This window comes from Lissotriton vulgaris, chromosome 10, assembly GCF_964263255.1.
Source record: "Lissotriton vulgaris chromosome 10, aLisVul1.2, whole genome shotgun sequence".
NCBI classification, from domain to species: Eukaryota; Metazoa; Chordata; class Amphibia; order Caudata; family Salamandridae; genus Lissotriton; species Lissotriton vulgaris.
Window position 1 is genome coordinate 985,044,782 of NC_141698.1, and position 18,467 is coordinate 985,063,248.

The 18,467-nt window shown below is 50.3% G+C and overlaps 1 protein-coding gene across 12 annotated transcripts in view; it reads right to left on the bottom strand.

The window, feature by feature from the left end:
• PHF14 (PHD finger protein 14) overlaps nt 1-18,467 on the bottom strand; it is a 1,195,141-nt gene that overhangs the window by 863,529 nt on the left and 313,145 nt on the right. For all 12 annotated transcript variants that reach the window (XM_086941991.1, XM_086941985.1, XM_086941984.1 and 9 more), the window contains one exon: nt 3,633-3,728. In XM_086941991.1, the coding sequence (XP_086798117.1) occupies nt 3,633-3,728 (96 nt within the window). The remainder of the gene's footprint in view (nt 1-3,632; nt 3,729-18,467) is intronic.

Below are 18,467 nucleotides of genomic sequence, written 5' to 3' on the forward strand. Positions count from 1 at the left end.
GCGTCTGAAGACGAATCAACAACTGGACGCCGGCCCGGTGATGTAGAGTCAACGTCCACCGGTGGACGATCTCGGCCACAACGTGCGGACCAGAGACCGAGGCTGGGCCGGAGCCAGGGCGGCTAAGGAGCGGTGCCGGAAAGGGGTCGACTCGACCCCGACGAGGCAGCCGCATGCGAGGAGGGACCCCGACCCCAAGCCGTCTCCTGCGGCGCCGCTAAGGCCAGCAACAGCCGGCACCTGAGCGGCGTCCCCTCGGGCAAGGCCACCTCCTGCCCAGAGGACCGAGGGGGACTCAGGGACACGCCCAAGCCCAGGCAACCTTCCGCGACACCACTGGGACCCCTCGAGGGTTTGCGGCGAGGCAGAGGTGCCATGGTCCGAAGGAGGGAACCTAGAAGGGTTGCACCCCGATGGCACAACATCCTCGAACCTGGAGCCACACCTGTTTGCGCCGGGGCCAGAGCCGCCGGCGACGCAGCATAAGTCCCCGCATGCGGCAAGGTATCCGCAGACTTCCCCGGAGGAGAAGGAGGAGCCAACGAAGCCTGCAAGGCCGCCGCATAGGCCTCCATCTGGGCTCTAGTCTCCCCCGTGCCTGATAGGGCGGCGACACGCGGGCCGCACCACCAGTGGGGAACCCACGCCCCCAGCAGGTCGGTGACCAGCTCTCGGGGACAAACTGCGACACTTAGCAACAGGTGAGAGACGCTCATGGGGCCTGGGAGAAGGATGATGTCTGAGACGCAGGCGGCGGTTCTTGAAGCCGTCCGCAGGGGATGGATGCGGTGACCATGCCGACCTGGACATGCGTGCCGAAAGGCGTTTTATCTGGCGCTCCCGCCGGGACTTCGGTTTCATTTGCTGGCATGACTCACAGTGTGTGGAGTCGTGGTGCTCCCCAAAACACCACAGGCAGATGGAGTGAGGATCCGTCGCTGACATATGGCGCACACAAGCCAAGCAGTTTTGAAGCCTAAAGGCATTCGCACACTGTTCACAAGAAAAAACGCTCAAGGCAAAAACAGGAGGCCTGAAACAGGCCAGGATGCAGAATTTGGTTCCAAGTTGCATGCAGAAAAGAAGAAAACTGATGTCAGCGCGCCGGGTGGGGCTTCTGTGACCTCGCTGACGGCATGCCCGCGGAGGACGTCAGGCGGACTCGCGTGGCACCGCCCCCCCCCCCCCTCCTCCTCACCCCCCCTCCCCTGGGACGCAGGGATGCTGGGCAAGAAAGTTATCCGGGTCCAGTCTCACGCCTGGGGATATTCTATGTTAAGGAATCTGCGGCTAGTAGTCTCTATCAGATGTTACTTTCACTTTTGCCTTGGCAATATTTTGACTACTGTATCCCTCCTTCACACAGAATCACAGTTGAAACTGAATTTATGTCTATTTGTCTGTGCATTCTACAACTAGGCCAAGAACTGGATGGCCATGTATTGTGGACACTTTTTAACCCACTGATAAGCACTAGGAGGAATTCTCACTGCCTTCATCTTCAACTCTAAAGCTCTTGATCTGACAGGCACCTGAGCTGCCAGCTTGGAACCAAAAGGGGCCCCTGGCTGCCCCAATATGAGGTGCATGACCTCATAAAATTCTCTGCATTGGGTGGGGGTCGCTTTGGCTCCCAGAAGCTCAGGGTGGTGCAGAGGCGACCCAGGTGATGGCTCAATTGCACAGCCAGGCATCGAATGTAAACATTCTCATCGGCAGACGGATGTGGAGAAGTCAAAGACCACTTCTACTTCTACTTCTTCTTCTTCTTGTGGTGGTGTGACTTACCAGTGTTCCGATGACTTGGAGTGCAATGAGGATCTCTGACTCTGCGACCCCTATCTGGACTTCAATCATTGCAGTCGCACATCGAACCGCCAGGAACTTGAGGAATCGCTCCTTCAAAGCCTTCGGGTCCGTGCTCAGCAATCAGCACAGGCCTACGGGTCATGTCAGCGATCGAGGCACCTGAGGCATACATTGTGCAGGTCCGGCACCAACTTCAATCTATGACAGGTGCCACATGGTTTGAAGCTGGCCTTCGGTGAGGACATCCTGCCATACCAGGAGGAAAAAAACTCAAAAAGACTGACACAGGTCGAAAAAAATTTTAGTCAAAAAAAGACTAAGAGGTAGCTCTTACGGGAGTGCACTGACAGGCGTGGAAAGAAAAGAACTGACTTCAGAAAGATAGGGAGGCACCTATATAGGCAGCACACATGTCAATACAGGCATGGACGATGCAGATAACGAAACACCGAGACAAAGAATGCCACCTACCGGCGTGCATGGGTACTGCTCAAGGAAAATGTCTTGATACAGTCTGATACCTGAAGATAATTCTATCAACTGTACTAGCATAAAGTCCAGTTACCAGCCTGCAGTGTTCTTGCCTTGTCATAGGTAGTCCAACAGCTATTATGAAATCCCCCAATTTGGTGATTATGTTTTGAAGTTAACTAAAAAATAAGGATTTCTGGGATAATGAACTTGGAAATGTGTCTATGCGTTGGGACAAGCTCCCATAGGAAAATAAGTTGCAGCTCTTAGTTCATGGAAGGACATTACTCATTCAATACTAGAGCTTAGAAACCACTAGTAATTATTAACTGCAGAGGCAATGTCATTCACAAATGTGTTGAAGTTGCTCTTCAGCCATTGCCTTTTCATTTACAGAACACACAGATGTTACTATATTCCAAAAAGCTGAGAGAAGTATGATTGATTGAGTAATAGACGCTAAGGATAAACTAACAGAAAGGTGTATGTATGTACAGAAGTAATTTTACTGCTTGGAAGGGGGTTTCTAAAGGGATACCCAATGCCAACACAGTTAAAGTAGTCTCAACGCACAAAGATAGAAGGAGTGAATTAAGAGAAGCGTGTAAAGTGAAGAGTTGAGGGGTTAAATCTTTACCTCATGTTTGTAACTCACATGAAATAAAAAGAATGACTTCTTTGCAAATAAATCTTTCAAATGAAAAAAATTGCTCCTAAAATATGGCTTTCATGAACAGGTAAATGGAAACAAATCTTTATAACAATAATTGGTGTGGTAAACAAATGCTGCCAATGTATTGAGAAATGTCATACAAGGATAAAAGGTAATTGGGGTTTAGAGAAAAAAAGCCTGGCTTAAACAAAAGGAAAAGCAAAACTATGCAAATAATTGTACCACTGTGGTCAGAAGTTAACTAGTGACAGGTGGCTCTGTAAAAGACAAAGTGCACTATGTTCAATCTAAAGGGCATAGAAGAATGTAAGAAAACGGAAATCAAACAAATTCAGCAGTAACATTATTTTCTAATCTAGAGCATGCTTGGAAAAAAAGAGAGGATGGGTTTGTCCCTTACATTTCAGGTTTGTCTTCATCACAAATGACCGGTCAATCAGTTAAAGCAAATTAAAGAATTTTGAAACAAAGATCGCTATTACAACAACAAAATTAAGCCACAGGTCCTCCAGTAGTTGCCCAGTAAAGCTCTAGATACATTTCAGTCACCCAAGATTACCCGCAGAGTAGTGCTTAAACCACCAGCTCAAATCGAGTCTTTCAGACACCAGAGCAAGGGAGAAACCAAAAAAGTACTCTGAAATTAAGTGCATGGATTGAAGAAAATACAAAAACAAACCTGTCCAATGATTCTGCCCAGCATGCTCCAAAGTGACTGTCCTTCATTTCGCAAATCACTGCTTAGATTTTGCAGCTCATCCAATGATTCACAAAGCTGAAAAAAACAGACAGTTATGCCAAGTTCTGCATCACATGTGGAGCATAAATTCTCGCATGATTTAGAGTTATTCTCTGCCTAAATGTTTTTTTAAAATGTCACATTTTGCATAGAGGTTTATCTTGTAAATGTGGGCAAGCATCTACAGTGGCATTCTTAAAATGCATTTCTAATATTGTAGGGATGCTCCAGTAATGCAATGTCATTTCTTGGTGCCTGCTGCACACACTTATGCAAGTGAACTTATGGGCTGCCATCAACAGTGGAAGGATACAAGTCAATCAATTGAGAACACTCTGAGACCGAAATACTCCTTGTAAAGACGTACAAAGGAATAGGTAGGAAAGACATTCAATCAAGAGGAGACAACTGAGATAGACAAGAAAGCCATCCAAACATGAGCAAGGGTAAAACCCACCCTAGGCGTACTGACCAATAGAAGCGCTAAATATGTTTATACAAGAGACTTACACGTATCCAGTTTCTTCTTCACTTCCATAATGTGACAAATATCAACAAAACAAGCTGTTTCAAAGCATTTGACACAGTAAGTGGCAAACTCTTAGATTCAAAGGATTTATTTAGAAAAGAAAGAAATCAAAGAATACTTTTGATGAATCAGGTTGCAGGCCAACAGTTTAAGTAGGTCTAAATTAGCAAGCAAATATGCAATAAGAGACTATCTTCTTGTTGGGGGTTGGGGTACATGTAGGTTCCAATGGTAACCTGCACCTTGCTGTAGAATGTCGCCACAGACATTCTAGGTGAGCGTTCTAGGAAGACCAACATCAATAGACAAGCTCCTGTTATTTAGACGAGCTCCTGTTATGGCAGTGTGCTGTCCAGTGGAATAAATTGAACCTTCAAGACACACATCCAGTGTTGATACTTAAAAGAAGTTTTGATGACTAGAAGCTCCAACCCTGGACAGGGGCACCATCGGGAGGAGAACAGGGATACACGATAGGTGATCTAGATGAAGGTGTGACTACAGGACTCCCTTCCCAGCCCCTCCATAAGGCACCTGATACAAGTTTACAGGAGAAGTTTCCTCCTGACACTGAAGGAATCAGATTGGACCAGGGTTCAATCGGGTATTGTATGCGTGTAATCATTACGCATGTTATAGGGAAGCACTGTAGGGGCATATTGGGTTCAATGCGGTCCTGAAGAAAGCCCGGGACCCCTTGGGGCCATGACAGGGCGAACATGTCCACCTGGTTGATTAACCGACCTGAGTATGTGACATCGGACAACTAGCACCATACATAAAAGGGCTATCATTGTCCTATGTTTCTTGTTTTTCAAATCAAAAATGCTTTATTCGATTTTAACTTTAAAATCATAAAAGCATACAGACAAAAAATACATTGCATTTTAAAATGAACCACATATTGGCTTTAAATTACACAATTAAAAGATTAAAAAGGACTTTAGCCCTCTCTTTAAGTATAATAAGCTTTGGTAATAACATGCTTTCTACAACCTTTAGGCAACATTGAAGGTAACAGTGTTCTAAAAGATTTAGTAGTTACGATACATAAAACTGTTGTATGACGGTTTGAGACAATTAACAGCCACGGAAAAACTATTGCCATTACTTAAATAGGTTCCTCTACCCACTGGGTTGTTGTCAATGCCCAGGGGTCTGGGGGAAAGCATGTAAGACGTATTGGGGTAGAAGTCATGTAGGTTCCAGGTAGAAATAAGTCCATCGCCCTTTTGAGATAGCCATGTCTGCATGTATGGCACAATGTGCCTGCTCCTAAAACGTATCAGGATCAGATCGCCCAAGATGTCTTTTTTGAGGGGTCCAAGCCAGCCCACCCTCCGGACGCTTATTATTCGACCATCAAGGTGGTAGGGCAGAGGTCTGTTTTTAGATAGCCAGAACTTGACCTTGTTCATAAGGTCATGTTGTCTCTCAGCTTTACCTTGTGTTAGTTCAGGGACTCCCGAGATAACAATTACAAAAGGCGCTGCTTCTGGAGGTAAGTGTATATGGGTGGTGCGCACATGTTTGGATGGAATGTGACGCGTTGTTGTCGGTTTCAGGGGGGCTTTGGGAATGATAGGCAGCAAGGAGATGGGGGTTGGTACTTGAGTAAGCACCGCTTCATGAGATGTAGTCAATTTGGGTAGGTTTTAAGAAGCAGTTGTCGGCGGGCAATGTGTTGTTGCAACGTGAGTTGAGGATTTCAGGAGAGATTTAATTGAGTTCTCCAGCCCCGTCAGCCTCTCCCCCAACGTAGTGATTTTGTCGATCAAGGGGTGTATTGGGGATTTGATCAGATGTTCGATCATAGGCAAAAGGGCCTGGTGGGAGGATGGTGATAAGTCGTCCAAGTTAACAACAGGTGGCGGGATAAAGGCCGAATTAATTACAGGTGGTATAGGACTTAGACATGGTTTATCAAGTGTTTGTGACTTAGAAGAACTCCCATGTTCTTTGTCCCCGTCGTACTTCCTTTTAGCAGGTGTAGCCCTGGGAGGTATTGTGCTAAGAGTGTTAGTTTTATTGTTTTCGGGAAAGGATATCAGCTCCCTTGGACATAATGATGATGATATTAAGCTACTGCATATTAACGTGGGGGAGGGTTCTACAGAAACGTACTTTGCCTTACACAGGCTGTTTAAATCATCCAACCAAGAAAGGGTAGATGGTGGATGTGCAATTAAGTCAACCCTGGGAGACCCAACCAGGGATTGACGAGATGCATTTTTGCCCACGTCGCTGAACAGGGGGAACAGTTGACTAGTTGTAGTAAGGGGGGGTGTTGTCGAACATAACCCCTGTTTGGGGCTTAGGCATGGTTAAGGAATTTACAAGTCAGGAATTTACCTCCAGTATAGGTGCCGTACAAACAAGGGGGGTGGCCCGTCCCCGTCCTCCTCAGTCCGATGAGGGCCGTAGAGGGCCCACCCTTTGCCCGGGCTTTGCCCGGCGCTGCCCCCGCGCGCTCCCGCGATGCGGACACAGCCGGTGACTTTTCAACGCACCTCCGGGCGCTCCGCCTTCACTTTCCTGGACCTGGGGCACCTGGGAAACGTAGTCTCCCTCCGCTCGGCAGCCGCGTTGGTAGTTGCGGCGGCGGGAGGGAGACAGGACAGCAGCAGGCCCTCTGATGGCTCCAGGCAGGGTAACGGCAAGCTCTCCCCACGCAAAGCTCAGCCCCCACTCCACCGACACAGCCGGTGATTTTTCAACGCGCCTCCGGGCGCTCCGCCTTCACTTTCCTGGACCTGGGGCACCTGGGAAACGTAGTCTCCCTCCGCTCGGCAGCCGCGTTGGTAGTTTCGGCGGCAGGAGGGAGACAGGACAGCAGCAGGACCTCTGATGGCTCCAGGCAGGGTAACGGCAAGCTCTCCCCACGCCATGCTCAGCCCCCCTTGTTTTTAATAATCCTTCCTCCACCAACGAATAACATTTAGAATAGGTAATAGGTATTAGGTATTAGGGATTCTTATTCGACCCCAATTTTCGCTTTTTTTCACCTTAGTTTCGTACTAATGCTGGAACCACATCACTAATATGGGCTTGTTTGCCATTAGCGGATTCTTTGTGGGATGGCCAATAATGAAGCCTCACACCTGGGAGGTGTATGAGGCGATCCAGTCAAATTGTTTCGCACAATTGTGCTGGTCCATAGTATTGGAATCTTAGAGTAGTTAGAGTTACTCATCGGTGAAGGCACACCTACAATGTAAGATGTAAAAAGCCCCAATCGCTTAGGCTAATAACATAGGGGCCTGTTTGTTTCTTTGGTGGAACCTGTACAGGACAGTACCAGTATGACCGTATGCGTTCCTATTGTATTGCCGTCACACAGGCAAGTTATGGCACGCTGCTTATTGACATTTTGCTCCTGCTACGAAGCGCTGGATGTAGCATAGTGTACGGTCTGTGCTCTCAGAGTATTGTTTTGGGAAGCAGACATATTCACAGTAATTGACAGGGAACAAGTTAGGAGTTGGCCGTTGGGTCTGCCATGCCTTGAGCCTGCGAACTCTCACACTAGTCTTCTGCCTTGCACGCTCACCTTTATCCTTCGGCTATCGTGAGTCAGGCAGTGGGCCTATCTCAGGCTCAGTCACAAGGTATCCTTCCCTGGCGCACTCTCTGCAGCTCGTGCATTACAATCTCCTTCGTAAGTACTTTAGTTATGCTGGCGGCCATATTCTGGGCTCATTTTTTTTTCAAGTTTACAGGTTGTGGCAACAGGAGCACTGTGCTGTTTCAATGGCCTGTTTTCAATGAGAGGCTTGGTTCTGTTGCAGGGACAGGCACACCTTGTTGTTTCATTATTGTCCTGTTTTCAGCGATAGGCACCCCTTCCTGTCATACATCATTTCTAGTATCGTCCTATTGGTTGCTGTAACAGCCACGCCTTGCTGCTTTATTACTGGCCCGTCTTCGGCAATAGGCATGCCTTTCTTTCATACTTCATTAAAGTTGTACCACAGGTGCTGGTTCAGCATTTGCAAGTCGTCCTGAGGCATAACTGAACGCACACCGACTTCCCACTTTCATTTTAGATGCTCTTCTTTTCAGGTATTCTGAATGGAGGATTAGATCAATGTCTGGCACGTTCTTGACACTAACCTTTAGCCATTTTTTGACATGGTGGTAATAGAGTTGTTGGCTGGTGGGTAGCATGTTATGCTGGTTTATACTATTTTCATTCTAGAATATATATACATAGATATATGCACAAGTTACTACTTGTGTAACGATATATCTGTAAGAGACATTAGTTAGTGATAGATTCCTTACCTTAGAATATCCCCAGGCGTCAGACTGGATCCGGAAATTTTTGCATAGCAATACCCCTGCGCGTCAGTAGGCGTCGTCTGCGGCTCCGCCTCCGTCGTCGGCGTCGTTAGCGCCGGAATGACGTCGGAGTACTTAGACGCCGCCCATGCGCGCTGACGTCAGTTCTGATACACAGCTTTTCCGCGCCAGATACACAGAGCCATGATAGAACCAACACTGGTGCCATGAAACTAGGGCCCTGAAAGGGGATGACCTTAACCCTAGATATCGGTTCGCAGAACGGGGAGGATGGGTGGGTCGGTAAGGAATCTATCACTAACTAATGTCTCTTACAGATATATCGTTACACATGTAGTAACTTGTGCATCTGAAAGAGGCACGTTAGTGATAGATTCCTTACCTTAGAATAGATACCCCAGCAATACCAACCCCGGTGGTGGGTCTGCGAACCAATATCACACCAGAAAGTCCTGGAGGACGGAACGGCCAAAGAAGCCATCCCTCCGGACTTCCCTGTCCAGGCAGTAGTGTCTAGCGAACGTGTGCAGCGAGGCCCACGTAGCTGCCTGGCAAATGTCCTGTAAGGGGAGTCCTCGGCCCAAGGCAGTTGTTGTTGCCGTGGCTCGAGTGGAATGAGCCCGTAATCCAGCAGGGGGCTCCTTTTTGGCCATGGAGTAACATGCCTGAATACACAAGTTGATCCACAGCGAAATGGTCCTCTTGTGTACTGTCTTTCCCTTCTTCGCGCCCACGTAACCAACAAAGAGTTGGTCATCCACCCGGACTGGCGTGTGCGATCTAGGTAATAAGAGAGTGCACGTTTTGGGTCCAGACGGTGGAGCCTCTCTTCCTCTTTCGAGGGATGCGGAGGCGGAAAGAAGGTGGGCAAAGTAAAGGACTGCCCGATGTGGAAGGCTTTGACAACCTTGGGCAGAAAGGAAGGTCGTGTACACACCACCACCTTGTCCGGATGAACAGAGAGGAAAGGTGGAGTAGAAGAAAGAGCCTGGAGCTCACTCACTCTCCTGGCAGAGGTGATGGCAACCAGTAAAGCAGTCTTCAGGGTGAGAAGACGGAGAGGACAGTTATGGAGCGGCTCAAAGGGAGCACACATTAGATAAGTGAGTACAAGATTCAAGTCCCACTGGGGCATCACGAAGGGAACAGGAGGGAACATGTGTGTGATGCACTTTAGAAATCTATTAACAATGGGGGACTTGAATAAGGAAGGCTGATCAGGTAGCCGTAAGAAGGCGGAAAGAGCAGAAAGGTACCCCTTAAGAGTGCCCAGAGCGGAGCCCTGGTGGGCAAGAGAAAGAAGGAAGAGTAGAACTTCAGAAAGGGGTGCAGAGAGAGGGTCCACAGCCTTTGCTGTGCACCATGCCACAAATCTGTTCCACCTGCAGGCGTATACCGACTTTGTGGAGGGACGCCTGGCTGCCAGAATGATATCCCAGACTTCGGGAGGCAAGTCAAATGGCATCAACTGCCGCCGCTCAATCTCCAAGCTTGTAGGTGGGGACTGGACAGGTTCGGGACGAATCGGGGGATCGACTGACATGCTGAGTAGCTCGGGATACCAGTATCTTCGTGCCCAGTCCGGAGCCACAAGGATAACCTGGGCCCGGTCGCGCCTGATCTTCTTCAGCACTCTGGGCAGAAGTGGTATAGGCGGAAAGGCATACAATAGACCGCAACTCCACTTGCGACGAAAAACGTCTCCGAGCGAGTGCCGCCTTGGAAATTCCAACGCGCAGAACTGATGACATTGCGCGTTCTCTTCTGTGGCGAATAGATCTAACCAAGGCCCTCCCCATTGCTGAAAGAGGCCTTGCGCCACGTCCGAGTTCAGACGCCATTTGTGATCCATCATGCACCGACAGATGAGTTAGTCTGCCCTGGCATTTAGAGAGCCTGCCAGGTGTTGAACCACCAGGGTCACGCCCTGATGTTCCAGCCACTGCCAGAGGCACAGAGCCTCGTGGCATAGGGTCCATGGCCCCACCCCGCCCTGTTTGTTGCAGTACCACATGGCGGTGGTGTTGTCCGTGAACGCCTGCACTACACTCCCCCGGACAGAGGGGAGGAATGCCTTCAGTGCTAGACGATTCACCCGCAGCTCCAAAAGGTTGATATGGAGCCGGGACTCCGTCGGAGACCAGAGGCCTCTGATCTCCGCCTCTCCCATGTGGCCACCCCAGCCCTGAAGGGACGCGTCCGTCACAACCACGTGCTCCGGGTGGGGTAGGGAGAGGGATCTGCCACTGACCCAGTCGCGGTCCGTGAGCCACCACTGCAGTTGTCTCGCAGTGCCCTCCGAGATCAAGACCTGATCGTACAGGTTGCCCTGATGCTGGGCCCACTGAAACTTCAGGTCCCACTGCAGAGCCCGCATCCGCCACCTGGCGTGATGCACCAGAAGGATGCAGGAAGCCATCAGCCCCAGAAGCCGCAGCGTCAACCTGACCGAGACTCGGGATAACGGCTGAAAGATGGGAATCAGAGCCTGTATATCGCGAACCCGCTGTTCCGGAGGGTAAACCCGAAACTGCGCTGAGTCGAGAACCGCTCCAATGAAGAGGAGCTTCTGAGAGGGACACAGGTGTGACTTCGGCACATTGATGGAGAACCCCAGCAAATGCAGGAGGTCGGCCGTAGTCTGGAGGTGGCTGACGACTGTCTGGGGCGAGCCCGCCTTCAACAACCAGTCGTCTAGGTAGGGGAAGACTGACACCCCTAACCTGCGCAGATGAGCTGCGACCACCGCCATCACCTTCGTGAACCCCCGTGGGGCGCTGGTGAGGCAGAAAGGGAAGAACGGTAAACTGAAAGTGCTCTTGGCCTACCTTGAACCGCAGGTAACGCAGGTGGGCCGGCAGGACGGGGATGTGGAAATACGCGTCCTGCAAGTCCAACGCTACCAGCCAGTCTTCCGGGTCCAGGGCAGCTAGGACCTGAGCCAAAGTCAGCATCTTATACTTCTCCTTCCGGAGGAAGCCGTTGACGTTCCGTAGGTCCAAGATAGGGCGTAGGCCCCCTCTGCCCTTCTTGGGCACCAGAAAGTAGTGGGAATAACATCCACACCCTACTTCTGGCCCAGGAACGCGCTCGATGGCACCCTTGGCCAAGAGGGCCGTGACTTCCTCTTGCAGAAGTTGCAAGTGATCCCCCGACACGCGGTGGCATGGATGGAGGGGTCGCCTCGAAGGGGAAGAGTAGCCCCTTCAGACGATCTGCAGCACCAACCTGTCCGATGTGATGGTGCGCCAGTGGGAGAAGTGATGGCGAACCCTGCCTCCCACAGGCGTCACATGGGCCTGAAAACTCGGACTAGGAAGGTTTTGAGGCGGGTGCTGTGGCGGGAGGTGTGGACTGGCCTCGCCGTTGTCCCCGACCGCCGCCACAGCGGTCTCCACGGCCGCCACCGCGCTGTTGAACATTTTGCGGCGCGTGGCTGGCAGCACGTGTGGGGGGCACCCCTTCCGTGGCCACGAAAGGAGCGAAAGGCACCCGATTGCTGACGTGGGGCCGTGAGGCCCAAGGACTTGGCCATAGCCCTGGAGTCCTTAAAACGTTCCAGCGCATGGTCTACCTTGTAGCCGAAGAGGCGACAGCCATCAAACGGCATGTCCAGGGGTGTGGCCTGGACATCGGCCGAGAAGTTGGCGGACCTCAACCAGGCGTGGCGTCGAACCGCCACCGTCGTTGCCATTGCCCTGCCCAGTGAATCCGTTGTATCCAGCTCACACCGGATAGAATGACGTGCTGCAGCTCGGCCCTCTGCAAAGGTTTGGGCGAGTTTAGCCCGGAACTCCTCCGGGCATTGTGGCAGCACCTCCGCAACTGTGTCCCACAGAGTGTGGGTGTAGCAGCCCAAGAGACAGGCGGTATTCACAGACCGCAGCCCTAAGCTAACAGACGAGAACACCTTCTTCCCGAACTGTTCGTATCTCTTGGATTACCGGTCGGGCGTAGCTGACGGGAATGCGGTCTGGGAGTTGGAGGTCTGGATGACCAGACTCTCGGGGGTGGGATGGGTGGACAAAAAGCATGGGTCGCCCGGGGCTGGGCAGTAGCATTTGGCCACGTTCCTATCCACAGGCGGACCGGTGGCGGGCTTGGACCAAGTGCCCACAAGAACGTCACATAAGGCCTCATTGAACGGCAGCAGAGGCTCGCTGGAGCTTGACTGCGGTTTGAGGACATCAGTGAGGTGGTTAGTCCTCACGGCCGCGAAGGGGAGCTCAAGGTGTAAGGCCTTGGCTGCCTTCGTCAACACTACACTATATGTAGACCCCTCCTCCGAAGCCACAGTCGGAGGGGAGGTAAATCCAGTGTCTGGCGATGTGTCAAGACCACTGGCCTCGCCAAGTTCATATGTCCAGTCCTGTTGAGACTAGCACTCTAGTGCCAGAGGGTCCTCAGACCCTTCCCAATCCTCCTCATCACCCGTAACCTGCAAAACAGGATTAGTAGACGGGGCCTCCTCGTGTAAATAAAAATCTCCAAAGGCCGTCGGAAGCAGCGCCCAGCTGCGCCGTTCTGGCGCCAGAGTCGGACCGTAGGGGACATTGGGGACGGCGTCCACAGCGGGCGCCACCCGTGGGGCCGGCGCGGTCGTAAGGTCGACCGGCGATGACCCGGATCCGGATCCAGTGAGGTCCTGCGGCGCCGGGGCCGAAGCACCCGGCGGTATCGGAGCCGAAGCACCCGACCCGCTAGGGCCTCCGGTCGGGACCGTTGGGCCCGAAGGCGCCATGGATCCCGGCTGAGGAGGGAGGGACCTCATGGCTATGAGGTACCGCTCGATCTCCTCTGGCGTCACGCCGTGCCCAGGGACCCGAAGGTGTGGGGCAGGCGGCGACGCTTGAGACTCCCGCGGAGCCGCGTGGGCGGTGTCGCCCGAGCCCCCGGACGCATCGTGCGAGTTTCGGGGTGGGTCGGAGGAACGATGAGGTTGCTCCGACCTCTCATGCCTCTTACCTGAGGACTTGGAGCCTGACGACCGGTGTCCACTCCCAGAGCTTAGATGACTCCGACCTCGCGACCTGTCCCTAGACCTCCCGTGGGACCGGGACCTGGAGTGGCGCGGGGCCGACTGCCGCAGCTCGAGCCGCTTGCGGGACCACTCCCGCCTAGCCTTCGACGTCAGGGCCCGGCAGTCGGAGCAGGTTCGATCGTCATGGTCGAGGCCTAGGCACTTCAGGCACCGGCGATGGAAGTCCGTGACCGACATCAGTCGGTCGCACTTCGAGCAGGGCTTGAACCCAGGCATCCCTACCGGCACCGTAGGATCTGCCGCCGGTGGTGGTTTTCCTGATGCGTGGAACTGTGGCGAAAGCGAGGTTGGCTGAGTGGAACCTGCGGGTGGGGGTATAGAAGCTGAGTGGGCCGTGGAGGTATGCTGGTCCGGCGTTGTGTAGGTCTTTGTGTGCGTGGATGAGGAGTTTGAAGGTGATCCTCTTGTTTACAGGGAGCCAATGCAGGTCTCTCAGGTGGGGTGTGATGTGGCTGCGTCGGGGGATGTAGAGGACCAGTCATGCCGAGGCGTCCTGGATGCGTTGCAGCCGTCTCAGGAGCTTGGTTGTTGTTCCTGCTTTGAGGGCGTTCCCGTAGTCCAGTCTGCTGGTGACGAGGGCCTGGGAGACGTTTTATTCTCGTGTCGGAGGGGATCCACTTTAAGATCCTGCGGAGCATTCGGAGGGTGTTGAAGCAGGAAGCGGAGATGGCGTTGACCTGCTTGGTCATGGAGACTGCGGAGTCGAGGATGACCCCCAGGTTGCGTGCGTGGTCGGTGGGGTCTGGGGCTGTTCCTAGCAATGTTGGCCACCAGGAGTCGTCCCAGGCTGAGGGGGTGGAGCCGAGGATGAGGACCTCCGTCTTGTCTGAATTCAGCTTCAGCCTGCTGACCTTCATCCATTCGGCGACGGCCTTCATTCCTCTGTGGAGGTTGGCTTTGGCGGTGCGGGGGTCTTCGGTGAGGGAGATGATCAGCTGGGTGTCGTCAGTGTAGATGATGTTGAGGCTATGCTGTCGGGCGACGTGGGCGAGTGGTGCCATGTAGATATTGAACAGCGTCTGGCTGAGGGATGATCCCTGTGGAATGCCGCAGATGATCTCGTGGTCTTGGAGTGGAAGGGTGGGAGGCGGACGCTATGGGTAATGCCGGAGAGGAAGGATGTGGTCCAGGCCAGGGCCTTCTCTTGGATTCCGGCATTGAGGAGGTGTGCTGTTAGGGTGCGGTGGCAGACCGTGTCGAAAGCGGCTGATAGGTCCAGAAGGATGAGGGCGGCTGTTTCTCCTTTGTCCATAAGGATCCTGATGTCGTTGGTGGTGGCGATGAGGGCGGTCTTGGTGCTGTGGTTGCTGCAGAAGCCGGATTGGGATGGGTCCAGGATGTTGTTGTCTTCGAGGTAGCAGGTCAGCTGTCTGTTGACTATCTTCTCCGTGACTTTCGCCGGGAAAGGGAGCAGGGAGATGGGCCGGAAGTTCTTGAGGTCCTTGGGGGTCCACCTTGGGTTTCTTTAGTAGGGTGTTGATCTCTGCGTGCTTCCAGCTCTCCGGGAAGGTTGCTGTCTCGAAGGAGATGTGATTGTTTTCCGGAGATGGGGTGCGATGGCTGTGTTGGCTTTGTTGAAAACATGGTGTGGGCATAAGTCAGATGGGGATCCGGAGTGGATGGAGATCATGGTCTTGATGGTGTCTTCGTCGCAGACGTTGGACCAGGCGGTCAGGTGACTGGTGCGGGTGGTGGTCGCAGGGGTGGTGGTCTCGGCTGTGGATGTGGGGGTGGCAGTGTTGAAGCTGTCGTGGATGTCGGTGATCTTGCGGTGAAAGAAGGTGGCCAGTGAGTCGCACAGGTCTTGCGATGGGGGAATGTCATTGGTGTTGGAGAGTTCTTTCACGATGTTCCGACTCAAGTTGTGATTGAAGCTGGAAGAAATGTAAGTGGTGCAGCTGCTAGCCTTTTCCGTCCTGCCTCTACCTTTGTACCGATTATGCCCAGAGACGCAATAGATGTGTTCAATGACCGAGTCATAAAAGAATTCAAAAGACTCAATCGGTAAGTCAATCATAAGGTGTACAGAGGGAAATATCATGAGGGTCAATCCTACAAACTAATGAAAAAGTTGGGGGACAATAAAGAAATTGTCATCAACAAAGTAAAAGGGAGGAAATATCTTCCAGTGGCCCAAAGATCAATATTTAGAGGATGCCAAATGACATCTGGATGACACAGCTTGTTACAGGAAAGCCAATCTCCAGGATTTACGGAAAGTGAACGAAACAGTGTTCAAAGAACTATCACAATGAAAACGACACGGTTTGCTGACCAGAGAGGAGGCACATTTCCTTAAGATGGAATTCCCTTTAATACCTGTAGGCTATTTTATTCCAAAAGTTCACAAAGGTACCAAGCCAGTCCCAGGGCGACCCATCATTGCGGCTAGAAAAGGCTTGTTTAAACCCATGTCCAAATATGTGGACTATTCCTTGCAAGATTTTGTGTCTGGGTTACCACCATTTATTAAGAATGCAGGAGACCTTCTAAGAAACATGCACAACATGAAGTGGGACAAAGATTTTTTATTTATAGTGATGGACATCACATCATTACATACCAGCATCAACCACAGTGATGACATAAGAGCTACAAAAGTACTCCCTTGACCAGAGATCGATAAACCATTATGATCATAACAAAATGCTAATCATGATAATCGAATTATGCCTTAGAAACAACTACTTTTTGTTTAACAAACATGTGTCCCAACAGATGAGGGGAGTAGCCATGGGGGCCTGCTTCTCCCCCAGTTACGCGTATTTACACGTGTTCAGGTGGGAGAAGCAGGACCTCAAAATACAATTCAAGCAAATGTGGGAGTTACATGTGATGCAATGGTAGCATTTTATTGACGAGGTCTGTGTAATTTGGAGGGTCAATGCAGAGAAAGCTATGGGATTTGTAGAATTGATTACCTCTAATGATTCACATTTAAAATGTACAGCCCAAATCAGCAAACAGTCTATTGAGTTGTTAGATGTGCGAGCGTATATTGAAAATAATGTGGTACAAACCAAACTTCACAGAAAAATCACAGCCGGAAATTCTATCCTGCATGCTAAAAGGGCGCATTTGATTCAGAGCATCCTTGAAGGGGATCATTTGAGAATACGTAGAATCTGCAGCTCCGAAAAAGACCTAATGCAATGCCAGAAAGAAGCAACCGATAAATGTATTGCCCGTGGATATAAAAAGGAAGACCTGCAAAAAGTCACCCTAAAAGCTAATGCCCAAACTAGAGAAGCCAGTCTGTTCGTTGAGAAAGATAAGAGGGAGCCCATCAATAGACTTTTGTTGAATACAGGGGAGACACCACATGAGATCAGGATGATCACTACATATAGTAGACAGGAAGGGCAAATCACAACAATCATGAACACCCAATGGCCCATAGTGTTAACTGACATAACTTCAAGTCAGATTCTCCCAGAAACACCATTGTTAACATTCAGACGTGCCCCCTCCATGAGAGATTCATCAGTGAGGAGCAGCCCTGAGGTTAACCTGATTCTTACCTGGTTATCAACTAAAACTAGATTTTTCAAATGTAACTCATGCAGTGCCTGTAAATTTGGAGTTTACAAGATTGACTATACAACTGCATTCAGTACTAAACCTGTTCAAATCAGGTGTTATTACGCCTGCAGAACTGAGTATGCAGTATAAGTGTTAAAGTGCTCATGTTGGCTCAAGTACATGGGATGCACCAAACCACAAGTTTACAACAGAATTCTTCAACATATAAGGGCGGTAGTAAATTCCGACCCAAGCTATCCGGTTGCCAGGCATTTTAAACTGGTGCACCAGAACAACATAAGGGAACTCAAATATTTTGTTATTGGGGCGAGTCCCACATCCAGAAGAGGGTGCAATAGGGAGAAACTACTGAGGCAACTGGAATCGAAATTTATAATAGAACTCAACACCAAAATCCCAAACGGGTTGAATACTAGTGAGGATCTACATAACTTCCTATAGGTTTTCACAAATGGCTTTACATAATTTTCAGTGTAAGCTATCAGCCAGTATCATCCATGCATTTGTTACACTCAAATGATCAGTCAATCCCCATAGTGAATCAGTAGGACAGGTCTGATGTCCATATAGGTCATTGTTGTTCAACTCTCTTTCCCCATGGATATTAATGTCTGTACATAAATTGTATTACGCATTTTGTTATCCTTGCATCAGCACTTTGTCTCTTTATGCAATGTATTTCTACAATGTGCACTATCACTCTAGTGCCATACATGAGGCTTCATGGTGGCATTTGGTTGTTTAGATTTGGCATAAGCACTTTATTGCACCATAGCACTTTTTCTAACACTAAGCACTTAACACTTTGCAGGGAAAATGCAATTGTATGCATGCAGCACTTTCAGAGATGTATTTAGATACATTTGGATAAAAGTAATCAAATAGGCGCGACCAATGGTATTACTAATGATCTTGGAAATAACCACCGATACTTGTGACATTTGTTTATCCACTATGACTACAATAGTATTTGATTTTTTTTAATTTTAACTGGTTTAATAGGGTGATATTATTACTTTTATGCCAGGTAATTTGGATTGATTTCAAGGCTTCGTGTAGATCACCTAACCGCATTATATGCTCACAGTGGTTTTACACCATAACGCAAAGGAACTACTATTGATATGGTCAAGTTAATTCATTAGTTATGTCCAGAGCAATTAGTGGTTTGTGGTGATGTCATAATTCAATTTTACACTGTTGGAGTTTTAATGTTTGTTTACTCAATTGTGCACGCGTGGTCAGCAAATGATCTATGTGTGAAAAAAACGCAGGGTGTCATGTGATCAAGACCGCGATACAGAAGTTGAAATGCGTCATGGACGTATGGCAACGCATCATGGACTTATGGCAGTTGCCT